General features: G+C 39.8%; 1 protein-coding gene and 1 long non-coding RNA gene across 6 annotated transcripts in view; one reads left to right on the forward strand and one right to left on the reverse strand.

Moving 5' to 3' along the window:
• adad1 (adenosine deaminase domain containing 1 (testis-specific)) overlaps nt 1-11,932 on the reverse strand; it is a 47,813-nt gene extending 35,881 nt beyond the window's left edge. For 2 of the 5 annotated variants that reach the window (XR_012595624.1, XM_074649080.1), the window contains exons 1-12: nt 11,797-11,932; nt 10,039-10,233; nt 9,705-9,845; nt 9,117-9,287; nt 8,342-8,413; nt 7,710-7,835; nt 6,818-6,941; nt 3,946-4,116; nt 3,424-3,499; nt 3,102-3,258; nt 967-1,201; nt 87-219 (exon numbers count right to left, since the gene is read on the reverse strand). Coding sequence is in view for 4 of the 5 variants with exons in the window: in XM_074649080.1 (XP_074505181.1) it covers nt 87-219; nt 967-1,201; nt 3,102-3,258; nt 3,424-3,499; nt 3,946-4,116; nt 6,818-6,941; nt 7,710-7,835; nt 8,342-8,413; nt 9,117-9,287; nt 9,705-9,845; nt 10,039-10,213 (1,581 nt within the window). In the remaining variant the exon portion in view is untranslated. Of the gene's footprint in view, nt 1-86; nt 220-966; nt 1,202-3,101; nt 3,259-3,423; nt 3,500-3,945; nt 4,117-6,817; nt 6,942-7,709; nt 7,836-8,341; nt 8,414-9,116; nt 9,288-9,704; nt 9,846-10,038; nt 10,234-11,618 lie in introns of all 5 variants that reach the window. The other 3 variants (XM_074649077.1, XM_074649078.1, XM_074649079.1) reach the window with 3 other exon arrangements.
• Nucleotides 11,303-18,640, forward strand: LOC141775585 (uncharacterized). The gene is made up of 3 exons (XR_012595625.1): nt 11,303-11,366; nt 17,724-17,825; nt 17,985-18,640. It is a non-coding gene; the product is annotated as an uncharacterized LOC141775585 (long non-coding RNA).
• The last annotated feature ends 516 nt before the right edge of the window (nt 18,641-19,156 follow it).

The raw sequence follows: 19,156 nt of genomic DNA on the forward strand, positions 1-19,156 counted from the left end.
GTGAATGTCAGTGTGTTAATGCTGTAATTCAAGTGTTATTTTGGTAAACATTACACAGAGGTGTGGGGAGGAACTGTTGACGTTACCTTGGCTTCTCTGTAGGAGCTTGTGGCCAGCAGGTCCTGCCTCTGGGCCTCTTTGGCCACCAACTTGAAGCGGTGCAGCATCGCTGCTTTGCACAGACGGCTCGCAAGAGCAGGGCCACTCTTAAAGGGAGATCTACAACAAGAGAATCAGTGTAAAGAAAAAGCTTTGCAAAGCATCACAGACAAAGCATGCAAAATAGCGGTAAAATTGGGAGCAAGTAAAACCGCCGATTGACAGGAGAACTTGTCGAGCTGAGGAACACTGGCTACAGTTGAGATTCTCACAGCTGGTAACCTGACAATTAGATTTCCAGGCTGCATTGTTTTAACCTTGAAATCGTGCTGCAGCCCGAGATAAAAATAGTTCAACTTTTGGAACGCTGCGGTGCGCACCGCATGTCATGTGACAAAGAACAACCAATAACAGCCAGCAGATATATTTTCTTTCTTCTGTAATTAATAGTCTATGGTATGGTAACTATATTGAGGAGAAGTTAATCACTTTAGTGCAGGGCTACCCAGAGCTTTATGATCTGTCCTACGGACTTTACTTGCTTCACCCTTTCCGTAAAAGAACGTCACAACAGCCGGTTGAAAGGTTACTTTCCAAAACCGTTATTGTGAGGGATTTACGTGCTGGAAATGCATTTATCTTCATTTTGACTTGAGGCAGCATGTGAACGGCCCCTTATGCTGTGATCGACAGTAAGCTCTGAAGTGACTTTTGAATTTTAAATAAATTGCAACAATTTGAGAATGGAAAAACCACCACCAAACATAAACTAGTTGCCAGCAAATATGACTGACAGAATAGCTTCATGCTAAATTTGGCAGCAACATATGATACCCTACTGCCAACTTCCTATATAGTCATCCTTACTCCTCTAGGGTCTTGCCCTTCAGGCCATCCACCACCTCCAGGGAGCTGTCTCCTTCGCTCCAGTTGATACCGTAGGTCAACTGGCATCCGTCAGTGCTGTTGGTAGCCACAGAAGGAACCAGGCTGATGTGAGGCCTCATCATGCAGTAGAACATGGGCAGCTGGGAGGTGATCCCCTCCACGCGCTGGCTCACAGAGATTTTCATGCCATGGACATCACTGCAGCCAATGTCCCCTATAAGATTTAAGATTTTAAAAATGAATATCTTGTAGCAAATGCCTACAGTTATACTTGATAAACTTGATTCTCTTTCTACAACTTGGGGATTGTGGAATATTGACTCTATGTCCCTGTTTACACCTGGTATTAACATGCGTCTTGGGTGATCCAATCACAAGTGGACAGCTCTAAAGCCTTGGTTATACTATGGTCTGTGTGACGTAAATGTCATCATCAGAGGGTGTACACGCGGACGCGTGCATCGCCAATTTGCTACAAATGGAAGCGCAGCGATTTACAGCGCATGTCTGGAGCGCATCCTCCAAGCAGACAGTATAAATAGAACTACTACGTGTCCGTGGTGTCTGCAGCTGTCCCTGTACGCGTTTGTGCGTATGCATCTCCACATGCGTCCGGAGTGACCACTTGTGATCAGATATCACATCCCTGCTCTATGTACAAATAAACACGTAGATCATTTCCGTTTGCAAAGACCAAATGCGTTGTCGTTCTTAATTGGCGGGAGGCAGCAATGTACATCCCTTGCCTATTCCCGGAAATTAAAAGAAGAAATTTCAAAATTTTCAGATGTCACAGACAAAGCCAGCTTACAAGATTTTAGAACCAACTAGAGATGAGAAAAAGGAGGAACAAAAGGAGAGCTGCAGCTTTGATGACGTATTTTCCTGTTACGTCCTTGTCAGGGACGCAACAGGATGCATTCGCATTTACACCACGAAAGATATGTGATCAAATGTGTCCCAGACCACCGAGGTGGACTTGTATTTAGATGCAGTTTAAAACCAAGTGTAAACAGGGTCTATGTGGCATTACATCTGACTTTTGAACAGGTTGCAGAACTCACTCATTCCTCATTCAACCAAACTGTTAAATAAGAAGATTGTGTAATATTTTTGTATCTGTATCGAAGGTGATTGTGGAAACAAAGAAAGGGGTTCTAAGTAGGCCAGGTGTGACGTTAGTGTAGTTAGTCAGGAAATGATGTTTGAATGATTGAAGGTTTCAATTGTTCAAAGAATGGCAGGTACCTGTATTTGTCAGACAGAGAATTTTAAACTATAAAATCCAGCAGTCAGTTTGTAATTTTGTACTCTTTTTGAAAGCTTTTAGTGTGTGAGAGTGTGTGAGTGTGAGTGTGAGTGTGAGTGTGAGTGTGAGTGTGTGTGTGTGTGTCTGAAACTGACCTAATCGTGTCACCTAGTAGTGCACTCGACCACAGTAACAATTTAATTCATCAATCATGTAGGTGTTCTTTGCTACATTTCCACACACATATCCAATACAACTAATTTTGGAGTTTCCCCCTCTTTCAGCTTATGTGGGTCATACAGCAATTATGATTATGAAAATAGGAGAAGAGTCACATGGAAAATCATATCAAACACTATTGTTTTTTGTAAAAAAAATGACTTTGAAACTTGAGTAGGATGTTTTCACACCAGTTCTAATGGTTTTTTTATCAAACAGAGGATTTTAAAGTTGGGGAATTTGTTTTTCTAGTTGTGTCATAAATGCATGAGCAAGCAGCTTAAAATCTAATGGCAGCAAACATCAGCCATGCAGTAGTATCTAAGGGCCTATATTTAGATTGAGGGTTTCCTTGAGAAAACGTTAGGCTGTCTGTTAGCTTGTCTCGGTGTCAGCTACTTTCAAATGCTTGTATAACACTGGTGTCATGCTTCTTTTACAGAAAGCTTTCCCTGCTTCCTGCCTTCCTTCTTAAAAAAAAAAAAAAAAACTGGGAAACTGTAACTTACAGACTTTATTATTGCCAACATGGTCAGGATTTGGAAAAGGTAGCACAAAATTGGAATAGGGTGGGCTTTAAATTCCCTTTGTAGGAAAAATCCTGATAATACTGGTCTAAGAAGCATGACTCGACTTATTAACTTACCTATGAGGATGCTTTGGACATAGATGGGCTCAATGAAGTGGCTGAGCAAGGCTCCCTGGTACCCCAGCACCTGCCACTGAGTGAGCTTGTCTGTGGCGGACATGCTTACCACCTTGGAGGCAGAGTGATCAAAGGCTGACGAGAAAACTGAGAACACCTTTAAAAGAAACAAATCGATTTGTAGTTATGCAGCGATAGTGCAGGTAACAGTTGCCATTTATATTATAACTCCATGATGCATTTAGAAATACACAACTTAACTTTTGTTGCATATATCATAAAGGCAACATCTCCTACATGAGAGAAAGTAACAGTAAAACACCTTTCCCTCCACTGACAGGTGTAGGCTGATCTCATTGTTGACTTGCCATGCCGAAATGGAGAGAGGTTTCAGGCACCTGAGGAAAGAGCACAGAGCTGAAGAAAAGCATTTGAAATCCTTGCACTAATAGACACATTGTACATGCTACTTTACCCAGAATTGGCAATTTTTTGTGGCTGTTATAAAAGACCTAACTGCTGACAAACAACCACATAAGTAAGGGATAATGTACAGCGAAGCCCGCTTATTACACAGCTACTTACTGAAGAAATCAATATTTTCACACAAAAACGGTCCGCCAGTGTCCGACATCAGAGCTGCGCCCATAGCAACGGTCTGTTATTCATAGCAACGGTTTGTTATAGAGAAATTACAGACCGCAGAACGCCGTGTCACAATCGAGTATTCAACACAGCCGTGTAATAACGTTATTTAGTAACCCAATATTTAGTTGTCATGACCTTTCCCTTACTCGTGACCTTGATCCTGTCACATGGAGGAAGCCAATTATCAAACACTCACAGCTTGGAAGGCATCTGGGCGGCACCCTTTGGCAGTCGGTTCACATAGAGGTGGAGGATGATGCCGCTCTTCAGGCTGAGGAGGCCGCTGCTGCTGTTCTGCTGGAAGATCGACTTCTCCGTCAGATTGGCCGTTTTGCTGAAGAACATCAGCAGGTGCCGGTACAGAAACCTGACAGCATAGCATGAGAATGGCTCATTATGATGCAACATCGGAAATATGTGCAGTTAACGGTGTCTAGTGCTGTAGACCGACACTGTTAAAAGGAAAAGAGGTCATCGCGTCTTCCCACATGAATAACCCAGTAAAACAATCTATACTACAGTTGAGGAAATGTCAGCAGAGTGTGAACCAAACATTATTATACCTTAATCTTAAACCTACTGAACTTAACCAAATCATCAAATGTAAACTAATATCCCTATAAACACATGTGTGGTGTGACACCATTGCTAAATAAAAACATGCACAATTTTATTAGGAAGATACATGAATCGGTAACGGCATCTGTTTTGTTAAATCATTGTATATTTTTGATCAATTATGTGTGAAATGATAGTCATTTGACAAGCAAATGGTAACAGGCATATGATCTCAGAGCATTGGGGGACTGCTTAACAAAACAAAGAGGAAATGCACTCACATTGAGACATGTTCTCAGAGACATGTGTAGGCTACTGTGGTCTACATACAGTATGTTTCCATATACACTTAAGCCCGGGCCACACAGCGCGCATCATGCTCGCGTGACGGCAACGTCGCGTGTTGTTTTTTATTTCGGCGTCCATGTTAACAGGTTAGAGTGGACACACTGCCAGCATGAGACGCACGTCAGACGCGCGTCAGACGTGCGTCTATTTTATAGAATAGAAGGCTCGCCTATTTTTCACGCTTGCCGCTTACCTCTCGGCTGCGTCTCCCAGCAGCAACAGACAGTGAAGGTGATCTATTGACAGTATATGAGCAAGATTACTACAGTTTCCATGTCTAGACATCTGTAGAATATGTCACTGACCATCAATATTTTACACTTCCTATCTAGATTTCAAAATAAAAGTCCTCTAGCGTTTTTAGTGCACAGAATCATTCATTCATTAACACAATGCTTTTATTCTGAAATACTCTAAATAAAGCAGTTGTCTGCTTGCAGGTTTCCATCAAGTTAATATAGTACAGGCTTTTAATTATGTAAACACTGTAGTAGTCATAGCAGAAACCCTACATATGCTATACATATAATAGACTGGGTTAATAGGTTATAAGAACATCAGGTGATAGTTGGCAGTATTTTTCCGATGCGCTCTCTCTCTCGCTCTCTCTCTCTCTCTCTCTCTCTCTCTCGCTCTCTCTCTCTCTCTCTCTCTCAACAAACACCACGTAACTTTATTGTTCTTTCTTTTAGAGGTGTTATTTAATTTTTTTAAAGATATTTAATAATAATTTTCGTTTTCTAAAGGTTAACAAATAACGAAACTGTTTATTTTGCTTTGTTTTATAATAATAAAAAAAAAAACACTTTACTTATATTTATCATTCTGAAATACTTCAGGTGTTTTTCTCCATCAAGGCGCAGTTCAGCAACAAGGTGGTGAAAAGCTCCAAGTTGCCTGAGATGTCGGAACATCAGCATTTATAATGTAAATTGCTGTCCCGCCCCAGATGTAAATTAAGTCGTTTTCGATAAAAGCCGCAACCTGGAATGCTGTAGAACAGGAACCCGAAACCCCCTGGAAATGTTGTTTAAAACTGTGCCAGTCAAAGTGAAGAGGGATTGCTGTAGGCTCTCTCTTACTACTAATGTATTTATTTATTTTTTTGTATTAATATATAGCCCACAGAAATCCCTCTTCACTGTCAATGAAGAGGGATTTATATATATATATATATATATATATATATATATATATATATATAGCCCATAGAAATCCCTCTTCACTGTCAATGAAGAGGGATTTATATATATATATATATATATATATATAGCCCATAGAAATCCCTCTTCACTGTCAATGAAGAGGGATTTATATATATATATATATATATATATATATATATATATAGCCCATAGAAATCCCTCCTCATTGTCAGTGAAGAGGGATTTATATATATATAAATCCCTCTTCACTGACAGAAAAGAGGGATTTATATGGGCTATATATTAATATTTATGTATGAATTTATTTGCTTGTTTTTAATAATATTTACAAATTACCACACAGTTCTTACCCTTTTTTGTCTTAAATAAATATAAATCACATTTATTATGAAGTTAAATGGCCATTAAAAGGCAAACTCTATGTAGAAAGAAAGGGCTGTCAGCAACAGCAAAAACACAGCTGACAGGTAGCTCCGGGACGCTCCCGAGACGTGGGTAACTTGCGTCTAGTGTGAACACCCTAGGTGGGCATGACGCGGCCACGACGTGACGCTGCCGTCACGCGAGCATGATGCGCGCTGTGTGGCCCCGGCGTTACTTACCTCACTGGCAAAAGGTATTCATTCAACAAATGTTTCATCTTTGTGAACACATTTTACAAACTTCTCAGTATTTGAAGGTGTTCAACCTTGATTTTTGGGGCCCCTCAAGGGTTTATGAAGTATAGTATTTTCCATTACTTGCAAGATGGTTTACACAAAGTGGAAAATCTTCTCCAATATGTATTATTATTAATCTTGATTTAAAAAAAACGATTTTATAACCTGTGCTTAAAATTATCATCAATTATCATTACCGTACATTGAAAAATAATACTGTCTCTGTTCAGTGCAATAAACACTTCCATCACAGGATTATGAGGAGAAACATTTTGGTTCTAGGTATAACATGAACCAAACAATGTCATGTAAAAACAGGGTCATGTTTGCAACTGACCTCATAAGTGATCTCCTTGCAGTTACCACTGCATGCGAATCGTACACAATCCGTCCACTCGACGAGGCACTCTCTTTGGTATTGAAGTTCCCCGTGCCTAGAGCGACCACCTCAAATCCGCTGGCTAGAAAGAGAGAGAGAGGAGTTTGTATGTAGTAGATTGTGGTGTGGTTGTATTTAATTGCATTATAATCTTAAATTTCCCGATTATTTTGTAAAAAAATGATACTACTACTGAAAACACCAGTACTTTTTCCTATTTCTTATGAGTGACGTAGAGGGTTTGAACAATCTATATATGAACTACTGTATAACCTGAAAAAATACTTGAATCGAATCTGCGTCACAGGATTAAAAAAAAAAAAAATCAGCACAGCGTGTGCATTGCAATTTTTGTGGATAGCCAACATCTAGCTATAATTAAAAAAATGTTCAGAACTGTTTCCTACTTAAGTGTTATTTGCCTTTGTTACTAAGGGTGCTTTCACAAGCCAAAATGGTTGTTTTGGTCTGCACCAAAGTACGATGACTGCGTTCTCAACCGCCCAAACAAAATGCACCAGGGGTTGAACCGCATCAGAGGTCAATTAAATCGTACTAAATGTTGGCTTGTGAAAGCGCCCTAAAAGAAATCAAAATTATTTGGCAAAAAAAGTGTAAATTAGCCAGTTAAATATTCACAGGCTAATTTAAGTTGACTGAAAGATGCCAATTTGTTTTTTCTTTACACTGTGTACACAAATGACAAATAAAACAACTGTTATTGTATACAATCTAATGATTCAACCACACAATCAAAAGTAATTTTAGATGAAACTACGTGTTGTACAACTTATTTACAAACCAACCATCGTACCATGATAAACTTCGGCTTTTATGAGAGTTCACTTACAAGTCTGAATGATGAATGCTGCTGTGGTGCCTGCACAGGGAGAGAACTCTGGGTGGCTGTTCATCAGTTTAGTGAGCTGATCCCTGACAGCGTGGGGTATCTGGAGGTTGACGGAACTTGTCCTTTCTTAACAGCAAAAAAGATAATAAAGAAAAAAAAACTGGGCTTTAAATGATCTCATTAAACTCACCCCGAATGGGAAAGTATAGAGATATGCCTATTCTACAGTAGCATGTATTTATACAATATACCCTGTACCTCCCCTTAAATATTTCAACATTACTAGTTTTTTGTTTCTTTGAGTATACCTTGGAACATAGTATTTGAAATGAAACAATGATTATGAGTGCCGACTTTCCACTTCACAACACAATCATTCAAGACATACAGCTAAACTAACCAATGAGTTTTTGAGGCCCAACAGTCTTCACTGGACAAGTCAGTCACCTGACCTCAATCCAAACATGTTACAATTCCTCAACCGCTAAAATTACACCTGAATGTCAGCACTTTTATAGAGACCGAGTACAGAGCGAACAAAACAAACAAAATGTGCTATTGTCCTAATATTTGCCATCTCGCAGAGGGGAGATTCAAGAGAGTGAGAGAGTCATATAGAAATCCAGAATTACCGTGAATGGCTCTACAAGGTTGTATGTCAGAGATGGAGGGCTCCTCTTTCACTGGTAGTGGTGGAGGGACATCTAGGAAAAAAAACAGGCATGGAAATGAATGAAGATGAAAGCCACATTACAAGATAATACAATTTACTGTTACAGTTTTTTTAAACAGGTTTTAACAGTCATTGCTGACCATTTTCAATAATCGTCCTCTACCTGCCTATAACTGCTTAAATTGAGCCTGTGTCCTGTTTATTCTGAATTATTCTGATAGGTCTGCATCTATATAGTCTTTATTGTATTTCTCATTGTAACTGTTAACAGGGAGTTGTTGTAAGAGCATGTATTCTCAGCCAACCTACCCGGTATAAATAAAGGTTACAGAAATTAGTTTTGCTTTCCCAAATCCTCTCATTTAATCCTCTCGGCTAATTGTCTTCTTTCACGATTTCACTGTGAACAATGTTGAAAAATGCTGTAAGAAATGTCCATGTTCCTGATTTATTCTTTGTCAGAAATGATAACCTTTCTCAAGATATATCTACAATCATAAAGTGACACAGTGCTTTAAGTGCAACTTTACTTGTATTTAAGCACTGTGTCACTTTATGATTGTTGATATGTGATAAGTGTGTGCAGGAATTGACTTTTTAAGTGTCATTTTGGCTCACCACGTTATAATGACCTGTACTGTAACATCAACACTAATTGTACAAGCTAGCAGTAGAGGAATCATCGCAGTCTGCCACAGAAACACATTATACGTTGATCAGCATTAGATCCTAACCTGATGCTTCAGGGAGGAAAGACTTCAGACTCTCCAAGGTGGGCAGCAGGTCCGGCAGAGCGAGCTGCGCCGCTTTGAGCCGAGCCGCCTTCTTTGTTATTCCCATGCCAGTCTTGTACTCGACTCCATCAATCACAACACAAAAGGCAAAATAAAGCCCCGTTATGTTGCCTGAGAAAACAAGAGGCAAGAAATAGTTTGGAAGCAAATCCTCAGCTCTGGTTGTGGATGTGTAATTGGTTGGACAAAATGAAAACATTGAAGACATCTCCCTGGGCTTAAAGGGCCTGGGCTTTTCACTATTTTGTGACATTTTGTAGACAAAACAATTTATTAAGCAAATAATTGGCAAACTCATCAAATAATGAAAATGCATTGTTTGTATGCAGTTCTAAAATAAATGACTGTAATAATGAATTCATTTATGACAGAAGTTATCAAGAATCACAAGACCCAGATTAGAATTTGAACGCAGGCAACATATAAATAGTATGATCAATCAACAGGCTTCAGCGAACCAATAACAACAGTAGGGGTCTCTGAAGTGAATTTGAATGCACACAGACATGCGGAGGCGTTTTACTGTACCTGTCGTCATTGTCTCTTTTATTTCCAAATGAAACTGCAAAATCTGGGCAAGCTGATGGAGCAAAGACACGGCGTTCGTCTCGCCTTGTGTGTATTTGTCAATCAGCACTTTAGGTGAAGATGGATTTTTGACAAAATAACCTTAGTTGGTGAAATAAGAAAAGTGCAGAAAGAGAAGATTAAAAAATACAACTATATAGATTTGTCCATTTTGGTCAGAGCAAAAAACTAAATGTCAACTGCCCTGCAACAGAAACCTTATTACCATCTATAATAAATGATCACTGGTTATAGATGTTTTGGTGATTCAAGCAGATCACATTCTGAAACTCACCACATTTAAATGTACTTTTCCCTTGTTGGTCAAAGACATCTTTGCTAGGACTATCCAAGGTAGACAGTGGTTCGTATGATTTAGTCAGTCCTGAGGTCGGAGGTGCATTCTTCATGAGGATATGTGCAAAAGAGACTCCTCTGGAACCTCGAAATGATCCACGTGCTGAAATCATCTTGAAAGCTCTCACGATTACTGAAAAGAAGAGAAAACCAAACTATACTCCATGATTGACCTGAAACCACACCTTAAAATATTTAATGATACTGATGAACACACATTAGCTACGGTTCCCAAAGGTTCAAGGTCATCCATGCTGTGACTGAACTAGTCTGACCAGCTATAACCACTAAGGTTAGCAAGTAATTATTCCATATTGAAAAAATATGGTAACAATCAGTGGTGGAAGAAGTACTCAGATCTATGACTTAAATAAAAGTAGTAATACCACAGTGTAAAAATACTCTGTTACAAGTAAAAGTCATGCATTCAAAACCTTACTTAAATAAAAGTACAAAAGCATTATCAAAATATACTTAAAGTACCGAAAATAAAAGTGCTCATCATGCAGAATGCATTTCAGAAAAATAAAATATCACTGGATTATAATTATTGATAAATTAACGTGTAAAATGGACAGGGTTTTAAATTAAGTTTTTTTCTCAGGAGCCACTACGGCAGGTCACAGACCATTTCTACTAGCCACACAATTATTTTGTCTGCCACTTCTGAAGTCTATGTAGAACGCTTTAGAATTAGAAACACTAGGGCTGTGTATTGGCAAGAATCTGGCAATACAATATGTGTCATGATACAGGGATTACGATTCAATATATTGCAATACTGTACTTTAATTTTAGGAAAACTGTCATAGTATAATGAAAACACCACCATATGTATAAAATCTGAGTTAATTTTTTTAACTTTTTTTTATGCAATCAGAACAGTGGTATCTGCCTTTGCATTTATCATGTATCACAGAAGACACATATCTTTGCAAATAAAATAAAGTATTGACTGAGTTCATCTTTGCATATAAACTATTAATTAGAAATCAATACAAGGTTTTTGAGAATGGAATGGCAATGTATTGCAATACTCAATATTTTCGATACTTTCTTCCACCCCTATAGTAAACACTGAGTCAGTGGTAACAAACAGTAGGAATATGGATCATGTAACCTTAATCCCTGACTATTTTTAATTTAGGAATTGCTTTTAAAAAATTATAATTCCTAGTATAAGGAAAACCTGTCTACCATGGTGGTAGGTGACCTAAAGCCAACATTTACCCTGTATTTGGCAGGTGCCAATTTCATTCCCTGAAGGTAGGGCTGATTTCAGCTACTTTTTATACTGCATTATAATATTATATATCCTAATTTAGTATTTTATTTAAATTTTGTATTAATAAACTGCATCTTCAAAGTAACCAGTGTTATCAAATAACTGTAGTGGTGTAAAAAGTACAACATTTCCCAGTTTTTCCCTTAATTGAGTCCTTAATTGAGTCCTTAATTGAAGCTGTCTAACAAAGCTAGCTACATGGTTAGCTTAGCTTAGCTAACTGTTAGCATTACCTTAGCTTAGCGTTGCCAGAGGGAGTAAGCGAGCTAAACATTGAATTGCCAAACTCACCACGGCCGAAATTGACTGTAAATGTTCGGTGTAGCTTCAAATTCAACCATAAACATAACAAATATCTTGTACTTGTTTAAATGTATTGATTTAAACAGTTTCTCAGCCGCGTCGTCTCACCGTTCACATGAAGCTCCTGGAGAACTTGACGTTGACGACGTCATGTGCGTCTGACGCAAGTGCGTTGTTGGCGGTCATTTGATTGACGGCGTGTCTAGAGGGGAGCCCGCAAACTGCAAAAATCTGATCTGAGATCTGCAAAAAAACGTACAGAACTCTCGCGAGACTCGCTGCCCTGACGACCTATTACTGCTGGGAATTTCGGCTCTTTTTAGTGAGTCAGATCATTTGGCTCAGCCCACCAAGAAGAGCCGGCTCTTTCGGCTCCCCAAACGGTTCTTCGTTTTACCACTTCTGCCTTTTATAATTCAGCCAAATTTAGCGCTGTTTTGATTTTTGATTAGTATGTTTGCACATATATCACTTAAATTATTCAATATAATTATACTAAACCCTATAATTTCCAGAATACCATAATTTTACATGCTGCTTCGTTTCCGACTGTCACTCATCTTGTCTGCTATTCGCGCACCGTACTCCTCTCTCTTTCGCTCCTCCTCTCCCTCCTGCTGTGTACCTGTAGACCATCAGCGCGCCACGCATCCCCGCCCCTCCCTGCTTGATGGTATGATCCTTTTCTGTCATCACCTGTTTGGTTGCACGGACATCATTAACACAACATTCAGTGACAGTCAGTGCATGGAGTACCCGTGGCGCGGAGAAGATCGTCCTATCATTCTGCCTTGAATTAAGTAAAGAAAAAAAAAACGGGAGCTCTTTGAGCCAGCTCGTTCGTAACCGACACATCACTACGACCTATCCTAACCTTTCCCATTGCGAGTGCATGTTGTATCTTGATGTTGGCATTTAGCTCAAAGCACAGATGTGCCTATAGGTACAACCTCTTTTTATATTTAGCAGGCTGCAGCAGATTCCCCACAAATTGGGAGCTTTTTGGTCATCGTCAGATTTAGTTCTACAAATGCAAATAAAGCATGCCATGGTGCGGCTGTGGATCAGGGAGGTAGAGCGGGTCGTCCTTTAATCACAAGGTTTGCAGTCCGATCCCCGGCTCCTCCTGTCCGCATGTCAAAGTGTCCTTGATCAAGACACTGAACCCCAAGTTGCTCTCTGGGAGCTGTACAGCAGCCGACTGCTCCTAATGCTTAAGATGGGTTAAATGCAGAAGTCAAATTTCATGTATGGCTATGAGATGATAAATAAAGTTTTTTAAAATGCATCACCAAAAGAGAAGGAAAGTAATAACAGCAGCAGTTTAGACCTGCAGTTGTGTGGACATATGGATATCTCCTAATAGGCAAATAGAGTGATCAGACAGAAGTATAGGCCTATTGGAACTGACTTGGTATCTTAGGATACACTGTTTTTTGTGAAAAGCTGTATGTCTTTTCATCTCTGCATGAAGGAAAACTATTGCTGAGGTTATGATTGAGTGTCAACATTTTATTCACAACATTTTAACACCTTTGACCCAAGTCAGCTCGCTTTTTTTGGCCCAAATTGTGTTTGCATTCGGTTTTGTTCCAATGAAACTCAGTGCAAGTTAAGAAACATTGAAGTGGGAGGTAATCGAATAGGGGCTTCCTCTCTCACCTCCCACCCCTTCGCTGACATGATGACACTTGTGGTATAGCGGTACAGGGGCAGCTTCCTCCTCCTGTCAGACATACATTTACACTCCTACTCTCGATGTCTGCACACTTTATGCACCCTCACAAAGACAAAATGTGGAGTGGAGTCATTTTTATTTTAGTCACTGCAAGTGTCCTGTGTAAGTGACTGGTTTTGTAGTTTAGGAATTCCCCTACATCCGGATCACTTAAATTAGGTTTATTTTGTCACCTCACTGAGGGGTTTTTACACTCTGCCACTTTGTTATTTATAGTAAAAGCATAGTCTCTGATGACAATAAAAATGACAAAGCAGGTCACGGGACACTAATATTTTCACCGTAGCAACAGCAGACACTGCATCCTACGGACGATACTTGTATTTTGCTTTGCTGACATCATAAGTTAAATTAAGTTTAAACATCCTAAATGAACAGCAGTATTTGCAGGCAGAAAGTGAGGCACTGAAATAAGAATTACATCTTTGATTGTGATCCCGTTGAACCATTTGTGCATTTGCGCTGTTAAAAATATACATTATTTCTAAAGTTGAGTAACTGACTTATCCCTCCGATTTGGGTCATTTCTGTGCATTCATATATTTCGTGTTCTTGTCATTCCTACTGCCATTAAAGAGTTAAATTGGTGCCTCCACCAAAAAAAAAATCCAACATAAATCAGTTGTTCTTGTACTCTTGACCTCTTAGTCACGTTTTCCCCGTTTGTCTGTCATTTGCGTCATACGCAAGTGAGGGCAAGTGTGGAGGTGGGACTAAATTTCTTTTCTTGTCTCTGGCTGCAGGGACAGTAGAAAGTGGTCACCAATGTAACCTGAGCTACCACATATGTTTATGTAGAGTGGCAGTGGTGTAATGTAACTAAGAACATTTACTCAAGTACTGCACTTAAGTACAGCTTTGATGTACTTGCACTTTACTTGAGTGTTTCCATTTTATGCTATATTATACTTCTACTCCTCTACATTTCAGAGACAAATATGGTACTTTTTACACTACTACAGTTATTTGATAACATTAGTTACTTTGAAAATGCAGATTATTAATACAAAATATAAATCAACTACTAAATTCGGATATATAATATTATAATGGATTAAGCCACTGTGCAGTATAAAAAACTCCCTTAAATCAGCCCCACCTTACACATTAATTCTTCAATAATTATAATCCAGTAATATTATATTATTCTTATATATATATATACACTTCTACTTTCCATACTTTAAGTATATTTTGATGATAATACTTTTTTACTTTTACTTAAGTAAGATTTTGAATGCATGTATTTTACAGTATTTTGATCAAATATCGAATATTTATTTCAATATTGTACTTTTTATGCACCATTAATAGAATATATATGATTCTGAAATGGGCCACTCTGCATAAGGAGTACTTTTACCTTTGGTACTATAAGTATATTATGATGCCGTACTTTTACTTAAGTACGGTTTTGAATGCAGGATTTTTACTTGTAACGGAGTATTTTACACTATAGTATTGCTACTTTTACTTAAGTAAAAGATCTTAATACTTCTGGTGTTATCAGTGATGCTGATATTTCATTGTATGTATTTTCCTGTGTGAAAGTGCAGTAGCAATATGGCAGAGTAGGCTCCGTGCAGTGGGTTTGAGGGGGTGGCTGGCTGTGGTTAGGGGCTTGACACGGTCCATGTGGACAGGCAACTGCCAAAAACGAAACTTTTTGTACGTTAAAGGGGTCGTTATAAAAGGCTACTGGCGTCACTGGTTTCAAATCTCCCCTTGAACCATGAAATTCCTTCACTGGGGGCAACGATAAGCAATTATGAGAGCGTAAAAGTGAAATGGAACAAGCAGCCCACAGCCAACGAGCAGTGAAGGTCACCACAGGAACAACCATGGTTTGTCACCCCCGCAGATTGTAGGGACAAAGTTTGAATTGACTTTTCTGATCAGTCACACTTGAAAAGGGAAAGGACGCGATCTGAAATGAGTTTGCACGCGCCATCCTCCTGTTAACCTTCCCATAAGCAGCTAAGATAAAGGGAAAAGTTGAGTCACTCGATTTAACCACGAGCCAGTGTTCCCATTAATGAAGCTGGAGGAGAAACCGTTTGTTCTTTGTTTTTCTTCTTTCTGCAGTTAGTTTATGGTTTATGTGTTTGCAGAAACTATTTGTATTTTCAACATTCATTCATAAAATCTATTTTGGCCATTTAGCTGGTACTTAAGACTTTTATAATGGAGTAAAAGAAGGGGGACAAATGTCTGAATTGCTTTATAAACCGCCAAGATAATGATAAAAAGATTAGAAAGGTCAGGAAATAGACACAACAAATACGCCTGTTTCCACAGCACGGTCCCTGTGCGGTGTATATGTACGTAAAGGATGAAGGCGTAATTGCTCAAGAGAAAAGGTTGAAAAGTTGATCAATCTATTGCGGGGGGTTGTTTGTTCAGCACGGAAAAATCCGTCTCGATCGGAAATGAAACCCTCGACTCTGGAAATATTTGCTGTTATTAATAACTTGTTGCACGTCTGCACCCTCTTACCAATTTGGAAAAGCAAAACCCAAACAGAAAGCCATTAAAGGCAGCGGAATTTCCACCCAATGTGTGAGATTTTCAGGACGCCACCAACATTATCAAACTGAGACAGAAACCTATTTTTCTGTAATTAAACATTTTGCACACAAAAAAAGGGTACAGAAAGGCACCAGACTAGAGCAAGACTAAAGCAAGAGGTCATGACACACAGGATCTGTGTGTGCATGATGCATATGTAGATATATCTTCCGTGGTCTTACGGTGTTTTTGCTTCCACCCACAACAGCAATTATGATCAATAGACCAATAACAGGCTTTCCAAACTGACATTTAGCACTGTTTCAGTCTTCCAAATACCATTTACATATGAATATTATTAAAACACAGTATGTCACCTATTGACCCACGTGCTGGGATTTTGAAGGATATTTTTATAATTCAACTGCTACTAGTATACACATCATGGTATTTTGCTTTTGTGACAGTAGAGGGCAGTATAAGAATGGAGATCAAACTAAAGTCCATGCCATAAACTGAAGGTTACATGCATGTGATTCGTGTAAAATATGAGGACGTTTCCAGTGTGAAATACTTGGTGTGAGGCGTGATAATGACAGACCTCAGTGATAGTGATAATGAGTCAGCAGGGTGGGTGTTTTTAAAAATATGAGCTATAGAGCAGTTATTATTCACCTCATCAGATATTGCCACATACTCCAAAAGTTTAAGCAAACACCCTCTCCTTTCTGATCACTTTCAGTTACTTTCAGGTAATTATGTAAATTAACATTTTGAAATAAAATCACACAATGAGATTGCAAAGAAAAAAATATTTTAAAAAATAAATAAATGTTGTAATGAAAACAGAATCTAAATGGAAAACTTTAACATTTTTGGAATTTAGTTCAGGCCTATTTAATGCCATTCGCAGTATTTTGTCAACACCCAGTGAGTGCAGCCCGGACAGCAAATTTCCCAGTTTCTGATTTATGATGAGAAATAAAATATCCCGCTCTCAGGGCTCCACACACCATGTACACACATGCCTTTCCAAGTATGATATAGGCAACACATAATGGGCTGTAGAGAGCTACACTAACCGCTTTACCGGGCAGAGTGCCCCCAGACCATCAGAAACCAGAGCCTAGCGCCCCATGGCTAACGCATGTTTGCTCTGACAGCACCCCGCCATTGATAAATAACAGCAGCTCTTCTTTAGCCTGCTGGTGCAGTCGCGTTCAGCTGCAGCTCTCCAATGCGTCTCCACAGCCAAGATTGAATCTTCCCCATTCATTAGACTAAGTGGATGAGGCTCTCTAATAGGGGCTCCCTTCCCCTCAATAATTGCCGTTGATTGGCGTAAATTAGACACTAGTTGCCAGACGAGTGATTCTCGACGACGATAATCCGATTCCCAACTCAAACTAATAGGATTTTAACTCTGGCTTTGGCCTAATGTCCGTCTGCAAACCCTGGCTGTGGCCCTATGCCCCATCTAGCCGACGTCCTCTGGATCATATCTGAGGCTGCGGCGGTGGATGGATTCAGTAGGACTGGGGGTCGGGTCAGCTCTGTCCTTCGCCCCCATGCTCTCGGGTGACTCATCCCCCTGCACGACATTCTTGGCATCAATTGGTCATTCATGTGTGTCACTTACATCATCAAGGGAACATGCGTGTGAACGAGACTGCATGGAGTCTGCCGGAGCACAGAGCGGATGTTGGACGTCTTCGGATGACATGTAGCTCCAGTTTAGGCCTGGATACTGAATGATGAGACCTTTGAGAGCTCGGATTTTTTTTTTTAGGAGACCTCAAGTGTGGACATCAATCAAACATGGCAAAAGGAAACTTCCATCCTAGAAGTCCACGGTTTGTTCCAGAGGCAGAGATAGTTGAAATCACTCATGGTATCTACTTCGGCTAGACCCCTGGTTCAACATAACAAGGCCTTTTAATATATATTTCCTTCCTCATTTGCCACTTTTTATAATATTTTGGAGTGCCTGTCTATCAAGTTTTTTTTTACCATTTACCATTATGTCATTGTTTTAATTTTTCTCTTTCAGTGCTTGGCAGTTTGATGTGATGTGGGACTGAAAAGATGCAGAATCACCACCCAATTTTGATGTTCATTTTCAGTTACCACTCTATATGTCCTCCCAACAACATGAAGTCTATAAGAGGAGCACCCTCAATGTTCTTTTGTCATCCAGTTGATAAGGGAACGGTGCTACTACTAAGGCCCGAGGACTAATGAATCTCCACTCCATTACCCCTGAATCGGACAGATTGCTCTCCCGGAGAAATGAATTGAGTTTTTTGTATTTGTGAGATCATTCTCCCTCCATTAACTGCTCTTTATCCCGTCTCTTCATCACAGGCAAATCAGGTTAGGCAGCTATGATTAGCTGGGGTGGCCTCCCTTTTTAAAAGGTAATTGGGTTTGGCGGCTCAGCTGATAGTGCCATTAGGACCAATAAAGGCTGGGCTTGGCTCATTGAGTGAAACAGATTCTTCAGCAGCAGATGGCAGACGGGAGGGAGAGGGCTCTGATGCATTGAGGCCGAAAACAAAGTTTGTGTAACCAAAGTAGTTTGGGGGCATCCTCTCTGCGCCGCCACACCTTCCCCCAACCAGCTTAATATTTGTGTGTTTCAGTAGCGACGATGGGGGCGGCTTTTAATATGCTGATTACAAAATGATTTGGCCATTAGAATGTGATTTTCTATTGGGATAATTAATCACGCAGAAATGTTTTAATGGTGTACTTGGGGCTATGATGTCACCGAGGACTGGAGAGAGGTAGGACTAATGCTTTCTGGGAAATTAGCTTCCCTCACACCAATGTTGTGTAACATTTTGCTGCTAATAATCACTACGACGAAGATCTTTTTGTTACCACAGTTTGCAAACTGGCGGTAAAAACAGTAATCAGCGGTTGATGAAGATCGAAGATGTCGAACGAAGACGCGCAGTGCGACCAGCAATCGATCCACCCCCAACTGTATCATCTCCTGTCATCTGGACTAAAGGAAAGGTGAACTTGCCAATTCCGAGAAATCCTGCAAAGCCCCAGATAACCTTACTGCATCTGGGGCTTCGTCCTATAGGAAAAGGTGCATTAGTGGTGACAGGAGGGCCGGTGGGGACTGGTGCTGATGGGAGATTTAGACGGCTGGAGGTGGGCTTGTGTATTATGTGGCTGGCCATTGCTGTGACTGTCTCCCTCTTATCTCTT

This window comes from Sebastes fasciatus, chromosome 10, assembly GCF_043250625.1.
Source record: "Sebastes fasciatus isolate fSebFas1 chromosome 10, fSebFas1.pri, whole genome shotgun sequence".
Taxonomy (NCBI): Eukaryota; Metazoa; Chordata; class Actinopteri; order Perciformes; family Sebastidae; genus Sebastes; species Sebastes fasciatus.